The following is a 17,549-nucleotide window of genomic DNA, read 5'->3' on the forward strand; positions in this document are numbered from 1 at the left end:
CCATGTCAGCGATTTGTCAGTACCTCAGACAAGACCCTTCATTTCTCTAGGACTTGGCTTCTCCCACCAATGACATAAAGATACATCCCTCCACATTTCATGGTCCGCACGGATTAAGGTGAAAGGCCACCTCTCTAGGAGATATTATTTATACCACTGTACAGGATACACAAGAAGAAAGACAGCCCCCAGATCACCCAGTCCACCTGCCAGGGCTCAGCACAGGACTCCCCAGAGAACCCTTTGCATGGTCTAATTTTCAGGGTCTTAAGTAGGCCCCAAGGCCTTCCCCTCGCTCTCTGCAAGATCGCTTCATATTCAAAGCTATCCACTGCCGAAATACCACATCCCTTCTGGTCTTCGGGTGCATCTGCAATTGTGAAGTATCCGGGAAACATCCTTATTCTCCGACCAGGGATGCACTGAACGCTTCTGCACACCTTGAAACAGGTATCTTGCTCGCAGCTACCAGCGTTTACCCTCCCTATAATCAGGCCCTTCCCAAACCAGGCTGGTCCACGCAGAGAAGCCCACAGGGGGCCGTGAGAACAAAGGTACACGACTGCTGTGGGAAACTGGCCTCAGCTCAACTTCCCTCCCTCTGCCATCTGCCACCACTGAGGCCAGCCCAGCTCCATCCCCCCCGCAGGGAGGTGAAGATTGCTCTTCCCTAGACTCTCTCCAACGTGTCCTCGTCCTCTCTGCGCTGGGGCCCGCCCCCGGACACGGAACAGACGAAAGGGTCGCGAACAAACTTCAAACATGGATTCCCCTGAGCCAGCCCGGCTCACCCCACTCCGCCCGCACCTTCAGCTTGTGCAGCTCCACAGTCTCCGCCGCCATCTTGCCGCCCCCTCAGCTCGCCGCCACCCGCCCCGCCCCGCCCCGTCCCGGCGCCCTGGCCCAATAGCGCCCGCGCTTGCTGCCCCAGCCGCGCCGCCAACTTCGCGCCTCGCCATTGGCCCAACCCCGCAGCTCGCTATTGGCCTGGCCCGCGCAGGGGCCGGGGGCGGGACTAGGCCCGAGTGGCGCCCCGTGGACCAATAGGACGGCGGGTTGGGGGACAGGGGCGACCAATGGTGGCAGAGGGGCGGGCGTAGCCACTTCCTGGAGACGGAGCCCGGCACTGTGGGGATCTCGGTAACCGCGGCGACGCCGCCAGGTGGGGGAAAGGGAAGGCGGGAGGAGGAAGAACTGGGACCGGACTTCTGGGTCCTTTTCCCAGCCCACTGCGGGGACAGAACTAGGCCCGGACGCCTGGGTCCCCCCACCGCCTCTAGCACCGGAGCGGGGATCAGGGCGGGGAGCAGCTGCAGGTCGCAGCCCCTTCTCCTGCTCCCAGCTCGCTGGAGGGGAGCAGTCGCGCCCGGCAGACCCGGCTGCCGCCCCCAGACCGGGCAAAAGCCAAAGGGCCTCGTCCAGGATGAATGTGGGGGTGGCGCACAGCGAGGGGAACCCCAACACGCGCGTGATGAACAGCCGCGGCATCTGGCTGGCCTACGGGATCCTGGTGGGTGTCCTCCACATCGTCCTCCTCAGCATCCCCTTCTTCAGCATCCCCGTGGTGTGGACCCTCACCAACGTCATCCACAACCTGGTGAGGCGCGGCCCTGGCAAGGAGCTGGGTGGGGGGTTCCCTCTCCCCAGGGCCAGGACCCCCCCTTACATCCACTTTCCTTCTCCCGCTGGAACCCTGCAGGCCATGTACTGGCTGCTGCATACCGTGAAGGGGACACCGTTTGAGACACCAGACCAGGGCAAGGCCCGTCTCCTCACCCACTGGGAGCAGATCGATTACGGCACCCAGTGCACCTCTTCCCGCAAGTTCCTCAGCATCTCGCCAGTAGTCCTGTGAGTGCCGCTGTGTGCAGGGCCTCCCTGCTGTGCTGTTCTCTTGCCAGGCTCTGCAGGCCAGGATGGTGCCCGAGGCTCTGTTTGTGGCATGGGCACGGGAGGGCTTATGGCAGGCCACACATTCCCCTTGCAGAGGCAAGTCAGGCCGTGGCTTTAGCTTCAGTTACTCATTGCAGGAATGGTCAGTGGGGCTGGGCCCAGCTCTGCTCTGACACCAGAAAGAGCAGGTGTTTTCTGCTCAGAGCCAGGAGAACTGCCTGGCCTGGTCTGCAGCAAGCTGTTGGGCCATGGGCCACGTGCAGGGGTGCCAAGGAGCAGGTTGCACTTGAGCACTAAACCAGAGAAACACCGTACGGCATGGCCTGAGCTGCATGGCTCATGGGATGATTGTCTCGCATGGAGGGCTCCAGTCTCTGCCAGTCCTGCCTCCCTGCAAGACTGTGGCAGGGCACTGAACCATCCTTGCTGTTCTCTCTCCTAGTTACCTCCTCACCAGCTTCTACACCAAATATGACCCCGCGCACTTCATCATTAACACGGCCTCGCTGCTCAGTGTCCTGCTCCCCAAGCTGCCTCAGTTCCACGGGGTGCGCATCTTTGGGATCAACAAGTACTGAGACCCGGCCTGACTTCCGCATTGCCTTCCCAAGGAGGGAGTGGGACCATGCAGACATCTCGAGCAGCGTGCACTCCGCAGGGAGCGGACAAGGCCAGCGAGGGAGCCAGGGCTGCTTAGTGCCTGCAGCACTGCGGTTTGTTGGGGGAAGCTCCTCTCTCAGCCTGAGGCAGCCAAGCTGTCTGAAGTGAACAGGGTCTTTAAGCTGCATCTACACCCCTCCGAGCCAGCTGAACTTCCCAGAGCCACAGGCTGAGGGGAGAATGGTCCAGCTGGTGGAACAGCCAGGTTGCCCCTCTTCCCCCCCCCAACTCTTTTCTATGTTCCTCCCATAATAAAGCCATTCCAAATGCTAGCATGGAGCTGCTGCAGGGGCCGGGGCAGGGGGCTCAGTATGAGTGCCCAGAATGGGACATGGTCACTTCAGCAGCCTGGAGCTTGACCCCAGCACCATGAGTGCAGCAAAGTGGCTACAACCAAGTGACTCACCAGGGCTTTTGTTTTACTAAGAAGCCTGTGCAGGCCGAGTATGGTCTCCCAGCCCCCTCCTAAGGCAGCAAGGCCATCATGTGCCCCTTTCCTAAGCAGGCACTATCCCTGCTAGCCAGCAAGGGGCAGTGGCAGCCTGGGGAAGAGAATTCAGCATCCGGCTTCAGTCTCTCCCAGGGCCCCCTCCCTCAGAGCAGGGAACAATGAGGCTCAGACAGTGGCAGTGAGGGGGAGGAGAGCTGGCCTGGGCAGGCTGCCAGAGAGACTCCATGGACAATGGAGACCATGCAAAGCTCTGGGAAGGACAGAGCGCCTGCCCTGCCCTGCCCTGGCCTTCGCTGGCCAAGTTCCCCGCCCCCACTGGGCTCCTCAAGCCCAGCAGCACGCTTTGTTCTTTCCCTAGGCCATCCCTACTACTAAACTCCAAGACCCTGGCCTCCCTGTTGCCCCCTCCCCCTCAACTCCAACTGATTTGCTGGCAGCCGAGGCCAGGATCCATGGCACAAGTGCCCTTGGCTGCTGCCCAAGCAGCTCCTGAAACAGGGTGAGCAGAGTGAGTTTCCCTCTGGGACCTGGTCCTATAAGCTTCTGCTGAGCAAACGCCAGTCCCTCCCAAGCCTGGCACTAGGACACCAGCACCTTCACCTACTTCTATATTGGGAACCCAGGCCCCTACTCTGCCTCAGGCCTTCCCACAGCCCAGGTAGTGCTTGAGGGAGTAGAGGTTCCAGCCCAGGGCACCATGTTTGGCTCTGCCCTTCCTCACTGCCCAGGCACTCAGAGGGAAGCAGGGACCCTGCCTCGGACTGTGTCCCCCTCTGCCCACAGCACAGACCAGCCAGGCTCCTGGAGACACTGGTGCTCCCCCAAGCAGATTTATTTGGTGCAGGTGGGACAGAAACCATTCATGTGCCCCCATATGCCCACTAGAGGGGAGCTCAGGACCTGCAGGACATCCCAGTACCTCAGGGGACAATACAAAGCCACCTCTAGGTCCCTGGCCAACTCTGCTCCCACTGAGACAAAGGGATTCCACAAACAGCCTAGCAGCTTGGGGCCCAGAAGGAACAGGGCATAGAGCTCTTTAGTAGCGCTGGCTCCAGGGCAGCTGCTCCTAGCTCCAAAGAAAATGCAGGTTGGTAAAGAAAATAAAATATAATAGTTTGTTTTTTGTTTTTTTATTTAAAGAGCCCTTATAGTGCCTGGGGAAGGGCACAGTCTCCCTGGGCCCAGGATATGCCTAGCTGCCCGCCTGCCACTCGCAACAAGGGGCTTAATCTCACTCACTCCCACAGGGATAAGTCCAAGCTGACTCCCTCAGCGGTGGAAGGGCCGACGTACTTTCTTCCGTCTCTTGGGCTTCGCATCCCCCTTGGGGGCAGCACCATCTGTCTTTGGGGGTGTAGCTGCTCCTTCCGGTGGCGGTGGCTGGGGTGGGTTGAAGAAGCCCCCATTGGACATTGGCCCAGGGCTGCCCTGGAAGATGCGGCTGAAGAAGTCTTGGAGATCAGCGGCCGAGGCGGGGCTGCCCTTTGAGGAGGCTCTGGGGAGACAGCAGAGCAGTCAGGCCCAGTACCCGGGAAGGGGAATCAGAGTTAGTGTGGGGAGCCCTAGGCTGCACCCCCCACCTGCCACTCCATCACTCCACAGTCAATCGGAGAAGCAGGGCCATTGTTGGGCTCCCTCAGGCCAGATGCGTTCAGCTCTGTCCAGGCCAGTCCCTAAGTTAGACGCATGCCCTCGCCCAGGCAGCTGATAATATATAAACACAGCCAACAGCTTATAGGGAACATCCCCACCCTCCCAGACAGCTTAAGCCAGGACCTGATGGCCTTCTTAGTGCACCCCCAAGCAGCCGCATAGGGGAGGGGCAAGCAGGTGCTCACATGGGACCCCAAAGAGCCCCAGGGCCGTGATCACACTCTTCCCCTCTCCCACCTAGACTCTGGGACACTGCAAAGGAACCGGCCGGCAACACCCACCTCTGGCGTCCGCCCATGCTGGAGCTCCTGGAACCGAATGATATGTGGTAGGGGACACGGTGGGTGTTGGGAGAGATTGGGACACGCTGGCAGCCAGCCCATTCTGCAGGGACAGAGAGGCGCCATCAGCTGAGTGGGAACTGTCTCACAGATGCAACATGGGAGGGGGCTGCCCACCCCCCAGTGTGCCAGGAGAGGGGTGCCGGGCCTGGCCTGGGGAGTACAGGTTAGGGCTCGAGGCAGAGGTGCAGCAGCGCAGCTGAAGCCCAATACCTGTGATGTCGTAGACCTTCCTGTCCATCACAGCAAAGTAAGTGATCTTCAGTCCCAGCAAGCTGGACTCGGCCCAAAAGTCACCCTCCTCAGCAGGGTGCAGCATACCGCAGTCTGCGCAGTAGCGGGCACTCAGCGGGTCCCGGTCCAGCTCGAACCGTCTAGGGTGATAGGCAGCTCTTTCAGAGCCCAGGGGAGCAGGGATGGCCTTAGGCTAGGCAGCCAGCCTAAGCACTCCCTGTCTCAGTGTTCTAGAGGCCTGGGATGGGGTCCCAAGCCCAGTGGCAGTTTGGGAATCTGTGCCCTCAGGCACTGCAGCCTGTCCAGAGCAGGGCACCTAGGCACAGCCGCTCTGCTCAGGCTCCAGCAGCTGCCCAGCTCTGGAGCTGAGGAAATCACAGCACCAGCCCTGTCCTCTGGGATATGCGCTCACAAGTTAGATCTGCAGTGCTGGACTGCAGCAGGCGGACCCCACACAGAGCCCTTCTTGGGAGCAAGGAGTTCTTTGACCTGCCCAGGAGTACCAGCACCTACTTGTGCTTCCCCTGACACCGGCTGCACATCATGGTGTTCATGGCCTCCTTCAGGTCGTCCTGCAGCTTGGTCAGGAACTCATTCATGGACTGGCTCAGCTCGCTCTCTGCCATCCGCTTGCTGCCATGAGAGCAGGCATAGGTCAGGTCCCAGCCCTACCCCCCCCCCCCCCCACACACACACACATACACGCTCACCGGCAGGAGGCAGCAGCAGACCCAGGAAAGCCACCAGAACTCAGAAGACCCACAAGCCAGGCCCCCAGCCCTCCTCACCCACCAGCCCTCAGGAAAACAGCCAGCTCAGTGTCTCAACAACTGCTGGGGCACCATGCCCTGCCCCACCCACACCCCTGGCTCTTCCCTGCCTTGCCTAAGCAGGCAGCACCCCGCACACTCACAGCTCATACTCCTTCCTCTTCTCAGGGTTGCTCACAACATCCCAGGCTGCCCGCAGCACCTTGAAGGCCTCCTCTGCCCGCGGGTGCTCATTCTTGTCAGGGTGAACCTGGAAGCATGGGGATCCCAATAAGCACAACTAATACCTACTGGCTGGGGTCTGGCCAGTGAAAGATCCCCTTTGGGGGCAACCCAGGAGCCCTCCAGCCCACGGTCAGAGCCAGCATGGGCATGGAGTTACACCCAGATCTGGCACTCAGTGCTGGATGTGGGCAGCTGCCATTCCCCAGGGGCATCACCAATGACTGGCTCACATGTGGGCCTCACAGAGGCTCTCTGAGCCCCTAGTCCAGCTTTCAGAGGGGACCCTGGGCAGGTCATTGCCTTGGCACATCTTGCTCTGCAGCCCAGGCCACAGTAGGGAGAGGGTGAGGAGCAACAGTGCCCAACTCAGTGCTTGCTCTCACCCCAGCAAGACATGGCCTTAAGGCAACATCTGCTGCCTGAATATGTCCTCCCCTTCCCGCCAGGGCGCTCTCACCAGCACGGCTAGCCGGCGATAGGCCTTCTTCAGCTCTGCATCTGTGGCCGTCACCTCCAGGCCCAGCACTTGGAAGGGGTCCAGCTCCTCCTCTGGCACTTCTGCCATGGCCAGCAGCCGGGCCACCTCCTTGCCAGGCTGGCAGTCCCCAGCTGCGCTGGGAGCACCCCCGTCAGGGCCAGCCTCTCCTCCCAGCCCCTCTGTCCTGAGTTTTGGGGTGTCCCAGAGGGGAGCTCCACCCTTCCGCAGCCAGCCCCACACGTACTTGCAAGTCCTGGTTTCCTTGAACAAGGTCCATGTCCTGTGCAGGAAGCGTGCATCCAGGTGTGCAAGCAGCCGTGCCACACCACGGGTCCCACCTAGCTTACCCACCCCTGCCAGCAGTGCGCCCTTGGCACCGCACCAGCACAACCGCAGGCGGGCCAGACCCAGGCCCAGCAGCAGCAGCAGCAGGGTACAAAGCATCCACAGCAGCTGGCATGCCTTAGTCCCCCAGGAATGCAGAATGTGCCCGGCTTGGGCTAGACTGCCCGCCATCCTCCGCCACAGCTGCTGACCCCACGTCCTCACACTGGCCTGAGCTGAGCTCAGGTCCCAGAGCCAGGGCAGCAGGAATATAGGAGCTGCCCCCTGGCCTCCACCTACATGCTGCACTTGTGGGTGACTAGCATCAGCAGGTCGACAAGTGTCCAAGCGCAGGACAGACAGAGCCGGGCCAGCTCCTCTACTTGCCCCGGCCCCTCGGCACGAGGGTGGAGCCGCCTGTCCACATGGCTCCCCCTCTGCGTCTGCTTGTGCCTCATGCCCCGCCCTGCCTTCCCACCGGATGCTCTCTGCCCCCTCCTCCCTGTCCTTGGTGGCAGAGCGGTGCCTCCGCCGTCTCCCACTCCGTCGGCAGCCTGGTCCCCGGCTGGCGTCGCACAGGTCATTGGGGGCCACAGATGTGCCATTGTCCTCAGCGTCCCGCCACAACCCCCGTGGCTTCGGGTCAGCTCTGCCTTTTGCACTAGGGGCCTCCGAAACCCACCGCCGACAGCTCGCACTACATGAGCTGTTCCTCTTCTCAGATAAAGCTTGGGGGGGATCCATGTTCTCTCCTCAGCAGCCACAGAACGCAGCCAGGTTGGGGCCAGGGCTGCCAGAACCCAGAAAGGGCACGTTGTCCTCACCATCCTCAGCTGAGGGGGGCCGCGCCAGGTCACAGCTTCCATTCCAGCTGTCGCTCCCATCCACAGCATAGCCTGCGCTCACCATCCCGGGTCCTGAGGGGGTCAGAGGGGGAGAACAGCCAGCTGCCAGCCCTTTCCCCTGCTCCTCGGCCAAAGGTTTGTTCAGAGACAGGTCACCTTCCCCAGGCACTCTGAAAGCAATAACAGCCAACCTGCCAGCCCCAACTAGTCCCAAGCCACGCATGGTTCTTTGGAGAAGTTTTGGCCAGGGCTGGCTCAGAGCCAGGTGCTCACAGACTATTCTCTTCCGCTTCCAGGGCAGAAAACGGCCTCTTCAGGAACGCTGCGCTTCAGGAAGACTGGGGGGGAGGGGGTCAAAGCTCTATACGACTTCAGAAGGGGTTCTTGATCCACACGCAGCTGCTGGCCCCGTGTCCAACGCCCAGCTGACCCCTTCCCTGTGAGCTCCCATTCTCAGCCCCTTCCCCTGCGAATCAAAGGGAACCAGGTGAGGCCACGGCCGTCCCCTCCAGCCGCCTACCCCCACCCTCCCCAGCTAGGTATGCCCCCGCCCACGCTCCCAGGTCCCGTCTCCCAGCCCCTCCGCAGTCTCCAGCTGGGCCCGAGACCACGTCCCTCTTGGCCACGAGGCCCCGGGACCTACGCGGGCAGCGCCTCGGACAAGAGCTGCAGCCCCCTCCCCATTGACCAAGAGCCCCCCCTTCCCCAAGAGCCTCCCCACTTCCTGAGAGCCCCTTGCTTGAGCCCCCATTGTCCGAGAGCTCCCCCTTACCCGAAAGCTCCGGCCTGCGGCACCTGGACCGCAGCAGCCCGGGGGTCTTCCCCCCGCCAAGGAACCCTTCCTCGCCGTACTTCCGCTTTCTGCCCGCCCTGCCAACAGCTAGCTTCCGCTTCCGCTTCCGGGACAGCGCGCGCAAGACAAGGGAGGGGACTGTGGCGTCAGATCCGCCCGCGCCTCTTCCCCGCCGCTTAAAGGGCCCGCGCCCCTCGCCGGGTAGGCGGGAAACACTTCCCACCTACGTCACCGTGTGTCCCCCCCCCCCCCCCACGGGCAAACTGTAGCACGGCGCCGCCCCTGCACCCGGGCGGGCAGGTGGCAGCAGCCGCGTTTCCCTGTCCCCCTCGCAGGGAGAACCCAGGCGGGGTCCCAGCCCCCCCAGCCCCCACTTCTAGGGCAGTTGGGCTCCCAGCCCCCGCCCTAAATCACCCCCAAAGGGGTGGGCGGGGCGACAGAGCCCAGGCGTCCCCCACTTCCAGGGCAGCCCATTGTACCCAGGCGGGGAGGCACCTGCACGGGGCCCTGGGGCTGGGGCGACCCTGGCCTGGGCCCAGGGCTGCCCCGTGCGTGCAAGGCGGTGGGCAGGCGGCAGCGCGGGGCCTCCCCGGGACCACGCTGCCCCACACCCGGGCGCACGCAAGCGCCTCCGGCTGGCAGCTCCGGGTCTGAGCCGTCCCGTTCCCCGGGGGGCCGGGGGCCACGGGCAGCGCTCGCCCCCCACCAGCCGGGGCCTTGGAAGCCGCCTCCGCGCTCCCCGGGGCTGGGGGCAGCTGGGAGCCCGGCCGCCGGGGCTGCGTGAGCCGGGGCAACCGCTTCCTCTGGCCCGTGACTCAGTTTCCCCATCGCAAAGGCGGGGAAGGAGCGGCCCCGGGCGGGTGGCTCTGAAGGAACCCAGGAGTCCGGGCCTCCAGCGAGGCCTCCGGCCAGCCCCGGTTCCGGCGCCCAGGGCGCTCTGCTCCTCCGGCTGCCCAGGCGCCGGCGGGTGCCAGGGCCCAGCACCGGGGTGGGGGACGGAGTCCCTGGGCCTGGCCCAGCTCGGGGGAGGGGGCCTGGGAGAGGGTGAGAAAATCCTGCTGGCAGCGGGCGCTGGCTCGGGCCCAGCTCCTCGGGCTGCTGGGAACAGCCCGTGCCAGGCAGTGGGGGAGGGGCGGGGCTGGAGCTGGCAGGCGGGAGGGGACGTGTGGGGACACCCGGGTTGTCTCCCTGCTGGGAGAGGGCAGTGGGGTCCAGTGGTTGCAGCGCGGGGCCCGGGGATGCCTCCCCCTCCCGGGGGGCATCCACAGCCTCTTGTGCCCCTATCTGCTCCCTGCTCCCAGACCGGCGTGGGGCAAGCGGGGGTGCCCAAGGCAGGGGCCAAGCGCCCCCCCAGGCCCGGGGCAGAGACTGGGCAGGCGGCAGGTGTCCTCACCCCGCGATGCTCCAACCACTGCACTTCGCTCACAAAGGCAGAGGCCAGGGGCACCTCTCCCGACCCGCGGTGCCCAGATCGCGCCCCCCGAGCCCTGCCAGCGCCCGCTCCCGGGCGTCCCAACCCCGCAGCCCCGCGGCTCGGCTCCCCGAGGTGGGGCCCAGCCGAGCCCGAGCCGGGACCCCGGGCCGAGGGGGCTCAGACACCGGGCCCCACCAGAAACATCGCCACGGCGCGGGGGCACCGACCGCCCCCCGACGGCTCCGTGCGGGGCCGGGGGCGCTGCGCTCGGCTCCCCCGGGCCCGCCCCCCGGGCCCCACCGTCCCACCCCCGGGCGGAGCCGCGGCGGGGCCGGAGCCTCGGGGAAGTTGCGGGGGTCCCGGGCGGGGAGGTCCGAGCCCGGGAGCGCCGGGAGCGGGTGAGTACGGAGTCCCCCCCCCGGGGCTCGGCGCAGGACGGGGCGGGGGTCCGCGCGGTGCCCCGCAGCCCCTGCCCCTCCCGGAGCCCACATCTCCCCCCACCCCGCACCGCTGCCCCGTCGGGCGGCTCCTGCCCCCGCGCGCCGCGAGGTAGCGGGCCCCGGGCGGGGCGGGGGTGCGGGGCACCGGGAGGCTGGGCAGGGGCCAGGAGCCCCGTCCGGAGGGTTTAACCCGTAGGCTGCAGCCGGGCGGGGGCAGCCTGTTCCCGACGTGGCTCGCGCTGCCCCTGGGCCGGGGGCTCCCGGCGGGGGGCGGAGCCGCCAGCTGTGTCCATGTGGCTCACAGCAGCTGCCAGATGTTGGGGGGGCTCCAGCTGTGCGGGGAAGGCTCAGATTTTCCACCACCTACAACGTGTGCCGGGACGGGGTTGCCCCCCAGGCCCCCCCGCGAATGGCAGCAGGACGGGACGCCCCGGCCCCGGCATGGAGCCCCCACGCCTGCCCCTCACCCCCCCGGCGGCCACCCCAGGGCCCGAGTCCCCCAGCCTGGAGCCCTGCGGCCTGCAGCCCGAGCACGGCTATGACGCTGTTCCCGCTGCTGTCTGCACCCTGGGCTGCATCTTCGGGGTCGTCTACAGCTGCTTTGGTGAGTGCCCACCTGAGCCCCCCCAGCCCTGGCTCGCTGGGCCCCCTCACTCCTGACTTGCAGCCCCTCCAGCCCACCGGTGTCCCTCACTCCTGACATGTAGCCCCTACCCACCGAGTCCAGCTGGTGCCCTTCCCTCCTGACCCGCAGCCCCCTGCCCCCCCAGGCTACCGCTGCTTCAAGGCTGTGATGTTCCTGATGGGGCTGCTGGTGGGCGCAGCAGTGGTCCTGGCCCTGTGCTCCCAGGAACGGGACGCACGGCTGAGCCTGGCAGCAAGTGCGGGGCTGGCACTGGGCATTGGGGTGCTGTGTGGGCTGGTCACACTACTGGTGCGCAGTGCTGGGCTCTTTCTCACTGGGCTGCTGCCAGGGCTGCTGCTGGGCGCTGCGGGGCTGGTGGCAGCCGAGCCCCTGGGCCAGCCCCGCAGTGCCTGGGTGCCCGGTGGCTGCCTGCTGGGCCCGGCCCTGCTGGGTGCGCTGCTGGCCCTGCGCTGGCCCAAGGCACTGACCGTGCTATCGACGGCTGCGGGCGGCGCTGCTGCCGTCGTGCTGGGCCTGGACTACGGGACCCAGCGCCTGGCCCTGGGGCTACACATCTACGACCGCCTGCGCCTAGCACTCTCCGCACCCCTGTGCTGGCCCAGCTGGGCCCTGCTGGGCGCTTGGCCCGTGCTTAGCCTGCTGGCGGCACTGCTGCAGTGGAAGCTCACAGCCCGCGGCTTCTCCCACGTCCAGGGTGAGTGGGGATGGGGCGGGGGGGCTTGAAGATCCTGGAGCACCAGGATCAGGGACCCCAGCTCAGAGTTTCTGGCCTATGGCCCCTGCTGCCTCCTTTGGGGCCTGGCTGGTGCCCTGTACCCCCAACCCACAGCCCCATGCCCCCCGCCAGCCCTGCAGGTGCCCCTCATTCCCAACCCATAGGCAACAGGTCAGAATGGGTGGGGGGTGGAGATGTGGGAGCCCAGATGCCTGGTTTCTTGGCCCCCAGCTCTGGGCAGGGAAATAGGATTGGGAGCCCGGACACCTGCGTTCTCCCGACAGCCAGGGACTTCCTAGTGGGCACAGCCTTCACTCTCCCATGCCTTGGTTTCCCAGGCAGGTGCTCTGCACTGGAGGGAGGGGGGAGGCAGCGCTCACCCCCTCTTCCCCCAGGGATCATTCCGCGGCAGCGGCAGCTGCAGCTGCTCCGGATCCGACAGCAGGAGGCCAAGAAGCGGCTGAGCCCAGGGCCGCCAGAGGGCTCCTACCGCCGCAAGCCCCCGCCCGCCACACGCTTCCCTGGTGACGTCCTGGCCCCGGTGAGCACCAGCTGCATCTCAGGCAGGAGTCCCCATGTTACGCTTGGCCCTTGGGGTCTGCGCTGTTCCCCAGAGCCAGCTGCATCTGACCCCACTAACCCCCTGCCTACCTCCAGAGCTATATCCAGAGCCTGCGAGACCGGCAGCTGGGTGCCAGTGCCTCCCTCAACAGCCTGAGCGCTGCAGCCCCGGCCCTGCCCGAGCGGGACGACGATTGTGGCTCCACCACACCCCTGCGGCCTCTGGCTAATCCCTGCTCCCGCCCCTAGGGCCCTGCGCTCCCCAAAACCCATGACAAGGGCAAAGCCAGGGTATGGGTGCTGGGGGGGTCCCGTGTGGCTCAGGCCAGACACCAGCAGGACCCAGACAGCTGTGGGGGCCCAGGGCAGGGGCTGCATCCCCTGCCTAGAGACTCTGTACCCTGCGTTTGAGGCGGGCATTAAACAGCATGGACAGGGCAGCACTGCGTGGTCTCTGGGAGCACCGAGTCCAGGGGGCAGCGCCAAGCCCCGCACGGGGGCCAACACACCCCACGGCCCAGACAGATGGACTCCAGTGGGTTTATTGTCCAACCCCATGGAGGGTTTTGGTTCCAGTCCCAGCCTGGATGCCTGGGTTCCTGCCCCCCTCCCCTGTTGCGCCCCGGGCCCTAACACTGCATCCAGCGCTCAGCCGTGCTGAGGGGGTAGCCGCGCTCCACCTGTAGCTGCCCATTCACCCGCCAGTACTGGGTGCCGCGGAAGAAGTAGACATAGCCATTGGTCCAGGTCAGCGCTGCATCCAGTGGGGACGGGATGCCTGTGAAGAGTTTGGCGATGGGCCTGGGGGAGCGCAAGAGGTAGCTCCAACCCAGCTCGTCCCACTGCCAGTAGCCGGTGCCCTGTGGAGCAGGAGAGGAGGTGGGTGCGTTGCCTCCAGTATCAGGGGAGGGTCTTGTCCCCTGGCCTGTGGAGCTGGGTGGGGAACAGGGCAGGGCCAGAGGTGCGTCTGTCGCCCCCCTGTCCTATACCTTGAAGAGGAAGATCTTTTGGTTGACCGGCCAGTAAAAGGCAGCATCAAGGTGGGCGAGGGTATGGGTCAGCAGCTTGGGGTAGCCAGGGTCCAGCTGGAAGCCGCGGTAGCGCCAGACTTTGTCTCCTGCAGCACAAAGGGGGTCAGCAGGAGCCCCAGCCACAGCTCCCCGCCCTCCATCTCCCAGCACCAGACCCCCGCTCCATATCTCCCACCTTTGAAGAAGTAGCTGCGGCCAGTGTGGGGCGAGTGCACGGCTGCATCCAGCCGCCCAGGCAGCCCCTTCCACAGGGCGCCCACAGGCAGCAGTGGGTTGGCCCCAAAGTCGGTGACGGTCCAGACATAGTCACCCCGGAAGGCATAGGTCTTGTCGTAGGGGCCTGGAAGGACAGTGGAGGGGGGTGTCAATGCCTGTGGGGCAGGTGGGCAGGGGGTAACCAGGGATGGGAAGGGGGAGCTTACCCAGCATCATGGCGTCCAGATCGTCCGTGCAGGGGTCAGGTACTGGGGCGGGTGCCAGGCTGGGCCTGGGGGGCTTTGAGGTCGGCGCCGGTGTCGGCTCTGGGGTCGTGGCTACCGGAGTCCTTTTGCCTACAAGGGATGACAGGGGGTTGGGGTGGGGGTGGAGATGGGGGTCCCACAGGAGAGTTGGGATGGGGGCAGTGCTCTCACCATAAAGCGCCTGGATGCCAGCGATGTCGTCAGCGTGCAGGCGGAAGCCGGGCCGGTAGCCCGTGTAGACAGGGGCCATGAGGGCACCAGGGTAGCGGGAGTGACCCAGGCCCAGCGCATGGCCTATCTCATGGGCGGCCACAAGGCGCAGGTTGGTGCCGCGGTACAAGCCCTCAGTCCAGCGCTCGGCCTCATCAAAGTGCACTGTACCCTCCTCAGGTATGTCAGCATGTGCCAGCACCTTCCCTGCGCAGGGGCCGGCGAGCTTGGACTAGGGGCTGGCTGGCAGCCCCCCTGCCCCTGCCTCCGGCAGCCCTAGCCCAGGTGCGTTGGTGCCCCCTGCTCTGCAGCTCAGCCACAGAGCATCAGTGCCCCTTCCTGCCCCATGCTTTGCCCACCCATAGCACAGCATCCCCCAGTGGTGCCTGGGGCATCAGCACCTTCTGCCTTGCCCCTGCAGGTGGCCCAGGCATTAGTGCCCCTGCCCTCTACAGTGTAGCACCCGCTAGTGCCAGGCCCTAGTAAAGCCAGACCAGTGCCCCCCACGGGACGGCCCCAACTCCTCCCCCCCAACCCAAGGCTGCAAGGCGGGTACCGGGTCCATCAAAGGGGCGGGAGCAGGTCCAGGGCGCTGTGCCGTGGAAGGAGAGGCGGATGTCGGCCCAGCCATGCCGGACCTCCCTGAAGCTGAGCTGCGCCACGTCGCTCCAGTAGCGGAAGGCGGCCTGGATGGCAGCGCGGGTGGCGCTGGGAGGGCCTAGGCCTGGTGCGTGGCCATAGAGCCGGTATGTCAGGTGCCTCTTCCGCCAACGGCCTGCATGGGCACACAAGCTGGGTGTGATGCAGGGGAAAGGGCTGCGGGCTCCAGGACCCCTGCTAGGGTCCCGACCATGACCCCAAGCACCTTGACCCTAAACCTAGTGCCCTGCACCCCTTGCCCTGCCCATGCCCACCCTGGTGCCCCCAGGAGCCTCACTGCTCACCCAGCAGCAGGTATTTCAGGGTCTTCTGGTTGAAGGGGTCCTCAACCCCACATCGCGGCTCCCGCATCCGCGCCAGTGTGGCTGCATCCAGGCGGCCAGTGATGGGCAGCTCTAAGGCCTGCTGGAAGGACCTGGGAGCACAAGGAGGGTCCTGGTGGAGCCATGACCTGGAGGTCCCCAGAACATGGGGAGCTGGACGTTAGGCCAGCCCCTACAGCCCTGCCAGGGTGCAGGAGTCTCACCTTAAGGCCTCGGCCACCTCCTCCTTGGTGAACTCGTCCTCCAGCGTCTCCAATGGCTTCTGCAGGTAGCCAAACTGCTGCAGGTAGCTCTGGGGGGCACAGACTGAGCTCAGCAGCATGCCCCCTGCACCTCTACCCTGCACCAGGGGTGGGAGGAGCTTGGGAGTGGGACAGGCCCCAGCCCCTTCCCAGGGGAAGCTCAGGGTGGTACCTGGCAGGGCTGGTAAGGGAACCCGGATGTTCAGCACCCCCATGTGACCTCCCTGCTGGCCCTGGGCTCAGGAGGCGCTGGGGGCACCAACCCTCCTGTCCTCTACCTCCACCCCACCCTTCCCACACCCCGCCCGGTACATGGACCTACCATGGCCTCATGCTCCTTGTGGAGGTCAGGGACCATGGCGCTGGTGGCCAGGGCGAGGGCACAGGCCTGGAGGAGCAGAATCAGCCGCATGTCGGGCACTGGGAGCAGCCCCGTGGTACCGCCTTGTCCTGTCCAGCTCTGGCTGCAGCCTCTGGCCCGGGCCTGGCTCCATTCCCCTTTATCCTCCCGCCTGGGCCAATGACTCACACACAGCACAGCTGTGTTGCAACCGCGGCCCCGGTCTGACAGCCGCATGTTAACCCCCAGGAGTCCACTCAGGCGGCCTAGCAGGGTCTGGACGCCTGGACTCTGCTCCCGCCTCCTGCCTAGAGCCACTGCCTTGTCCCTCAGTTTCCTCTCTTGGCCTTTAGGTCTAGGATGAGACTGTCAGGCTACCCCAGCCCTAACCCTGGAATGAATCAGTAGGGCTGAGGATGCGCATAGCGGGAATGCAGCGTGATCAAAGGGTTCACCCTCGGCCAGGGCAGCCAGGGCAAGAGACACTTCCCCGCCCCCTCAGCGCTCAATACAGCTGCGTCTCAGGAGGGCAGCAGCTCCCCCCCACTCCAGTCCTTCCTCTACAAATAGAGCCTAGGGGGCTGGACTCCCAGCTCTTATAGTTTCATAGTTTCTAGGGTCGGAAGGGACCTGAACAGATCATCTAGTCCGACCCCCTGCCATGGCAGGAAAGAGTACTGGGGTCAAACGACCCCAGCAAGGTGTTCATCTAACCTCCAAGGTGTTCAGCTAACCTCTTGCCCAGCCACAGACCATCTCTCCCCTCCCAGGGCCCCGAGGGGAACCCAGGAGTCCTGAGCACCTCTGGGAATAGAACCCAGGCACCCTGCCCGCCCCCTCCTCAGACAGTGCTGCCTCTCAACAAGCCAAACCACAGGCCAGCAGCTGTCAGCCCCATGGGGGTGGAGGCAACCCCCCAAAGCTGCTCAACCTTTGCGCACAAAGGGCGGGCAGGAAGCTGCGGCTGGAGACCTGTGGGTTGCCAGGAATGGGCATCAGTGCTGCCTGGCAGGGCCCTGCACCCCCGGGAGTCAGGGGGTGGCAGGGCCAGGCCAGGGCCACATGCATCTGTGTTTCCTGGGCAGCGTGATGCGTCAGCTATGCACCACCAGCTCCACAGTGGCTTCACTCTGCTCATGACCCAACCAGGGTGGCTGGAGGAGGGGTGGGGACTGGACATTGTCCCATTGTCCCCTGGTTCTTGCCCCAACCGACATGATCTCAGCCCTCTGATATGCCCTGTCCTGCCTCAGTTTCCCTCTCTGCAAAAGAGAAGCAGGGAAGAGGCTTCAGGATCAGCCCATCCCTGGGTACATCGCCCCTAGCCCGGGCCCCCTCCTACCGGCCTGAGCCCAGGCTGCGCTCGGGCCCAGCGCCAGCTTAGTCAGGCCCCGGTCTCCACGGCAACCTCCATTAGTCACAAACGATGTTCCCAAAAACTCCCGCCCGTCACTGCGGCCAGCCCCGGCTCTAGGGGACAGAGGCATGAGAGCCCCTGGCCTTGGCCTTGACGGAGCAAGGAGGGTCCCCTGCCTCCACATCAGCTGGGGAGAGGTAGCCCTGCCTCAGGGAGCCAGCCTGGGGGGCAGACCCCAGAGGCCAGTCTTGCCTCCTTCCCCTCCCCCTCCTGGCTCGACAGTGCCACCTGCTGGGTCCAGCTGGCAGAGCTACTCAGTGTCCTAGAGACTTCCCCTTGGGGGCATCTGGGGACAGAGGGGCCCTGCTGCTGCCAGCCCAGGCTCTTGGAGGGGACAGCATCAAGTCCCTGAGACTCAGGCAGCAATACTGAAGTTGGCGGGTGTCATGACCCCTGTGGCTGCAGGAGAAGCCCTGCAG

The 17,549-nt window shown here is 65.1% G+C and overlaps 5 protein-coding genes across 8 annotated transcripts in view; 2 read left to right on the plus strand and 3 right to left on the minus strand.

Moving 5' to 3' along the window:
• The window catches only part of SARNP (SAP domain containing ribonucleoprotein), a 37,052-nt gene extending 36,177 nt beyond the window's left edge, over positions 1-875 (minus strand). For both annotated transcript variants that reach the window (XM_090054520.1, XM_090054521.1), the window contains exon 1: positions 808-875. In XM_090054520.1, coding sequence (XP_089910646.1) covers positions 808-843 — 36 coding nt within the window. In that variant the 5' untranslated portion in view covers positions 844-875. The remainder of the gene's footprint in view (positions 1-807) is intronic.
• Positions 876-1,105: 230 nt separating this feature from the next.
• ORMDL2 (ORMDL sphingolipid biosynthesis regulator 2) lies at positions 1,106-4,125 on the plus strand. Its single transcript, XM_090054523.1, has 3 exons — positions 1,106-1,597; positions 1,700-1,851; positions 2,336-4,125. The coding sequence occupies exons 1-3, from the start codon at positions 1,424-1,426 to the stop codon at positions 2,469-2,471; spliced, it is 462 nt and encodes a 153-aa protein (XP_089910649.1). The 5' UTR covers positions 1,106-1,423; the 3' UTR covers positions 2,472-4,125.
• Positions 4,122-8,802, minus strand: DNAJC14 (DnaJ heat shock protein family (Hsp40) member C14). The gene is made up of 8 exons (XM_090054507.1): positions 8,650-8,802; positions 8,069-8,343; positions 6,688-7,949; positions 6,149-6,255; positions 5,749-5,868; positions 5,215-5,375; positions 4,942-5,044; positions 4,122-4,502 (listed from the first exon to the last, which is right to left on the minus strand). Exons 3-8 carry the CDS (start codon positions 7,774-7,776, stop codon positions 4,277-4,279), a joined length of 1,806 nt encoding a protein of 601 aa, XP_089910633.1. The 5' UTR covers positions 7,777-7,949; positions 8,069-8,343; positions 8,650-8,802; the 3' UTR covers positions 4,122-4,276.
• Positions 8,803-9,083: 281 nt separating this feature from the next.
• LOC149860712 (transmembrane protein 198-like) lies at positions 9,084-12,884 on the plus strand. Of its 3 annotated transcripts, none has more exons than XM_090054506.1 (5): positions 9,084-10,482; positions 11,012-11,128; positions 11,295-11,864; positions 12,224-12,426; positions 12,543-12,884. In XM_090054506.1, the coding sequence occupies exons 1-5, from the start codon at positions 9,909-9,911 to the stop codon at positions 12,693-12,695; spliced, it is 1,617 nt and encodes a 538-aa protein (XP_089910632.1). In that variant the 5' UTR covers positions 9,084-9,908; the 3' UTR covers positions 12,696-12,884. The 3 variants fall into 3 exon arrangements, with proteins under 3 accessions (XP_089910632.1, XP_089910630.1, XP_089910631.1); XM_090054504.1 differs by having other exon boundaries at positions 9,097-10,482; positions 10,922-11,128; XM_090054505.1 differs by having other exon boundaries at positions 9,103-10,482; positions 10,922-11,128; positions 12,281-12,426.
• An 87-nt stretch (positions 12,885-12,971) lies between these two features.
• Positions 12,972-15,956, minus strand: MMP19 (matrix metallopeptidase 19). Its single transcript, XM_090054510.1, has 9 exons — positions 15,696-15,956; positions 15,335-15,423; positions 15,093-15,223; positions 14,705-14,923; positions 14,110-14,355; positions 13,900-14,028; positions 13,653-13,817; positions 13,436-13,563; positions 12,972-13,306 (listed from the first exon to the last, which is right to left on the minus strand). Exons 1-9 carry the CDS (start codon positions 15,948-15,950, stop codon positions 13,076-13,078), a joined length of 1,593 nt encoding a protein of 530 aa, XP_089910636.1. The 5' UTR covers positions 15,951-15,956; the 3' UTR covers positions 12,972-13,075.
• Positions 15,957-17,549: the final 1,593 nt, after the last annotated feature.

The sequence above is a fragment of the Crocodylus siamensis genome, chromosome 6 (assembly GCF_052110815.1).
Source record: "Crocodylus siamensis isolate JL-2025a chromosome 6, ASM5211081v1, whole genome shotgun sequence".
NCBI classification, from domain to species: Eukaryota; Metazoa; Chordata; order Crocodylia; family Crocodylidae; genus Crocodylus; species Crocodylus siamensis.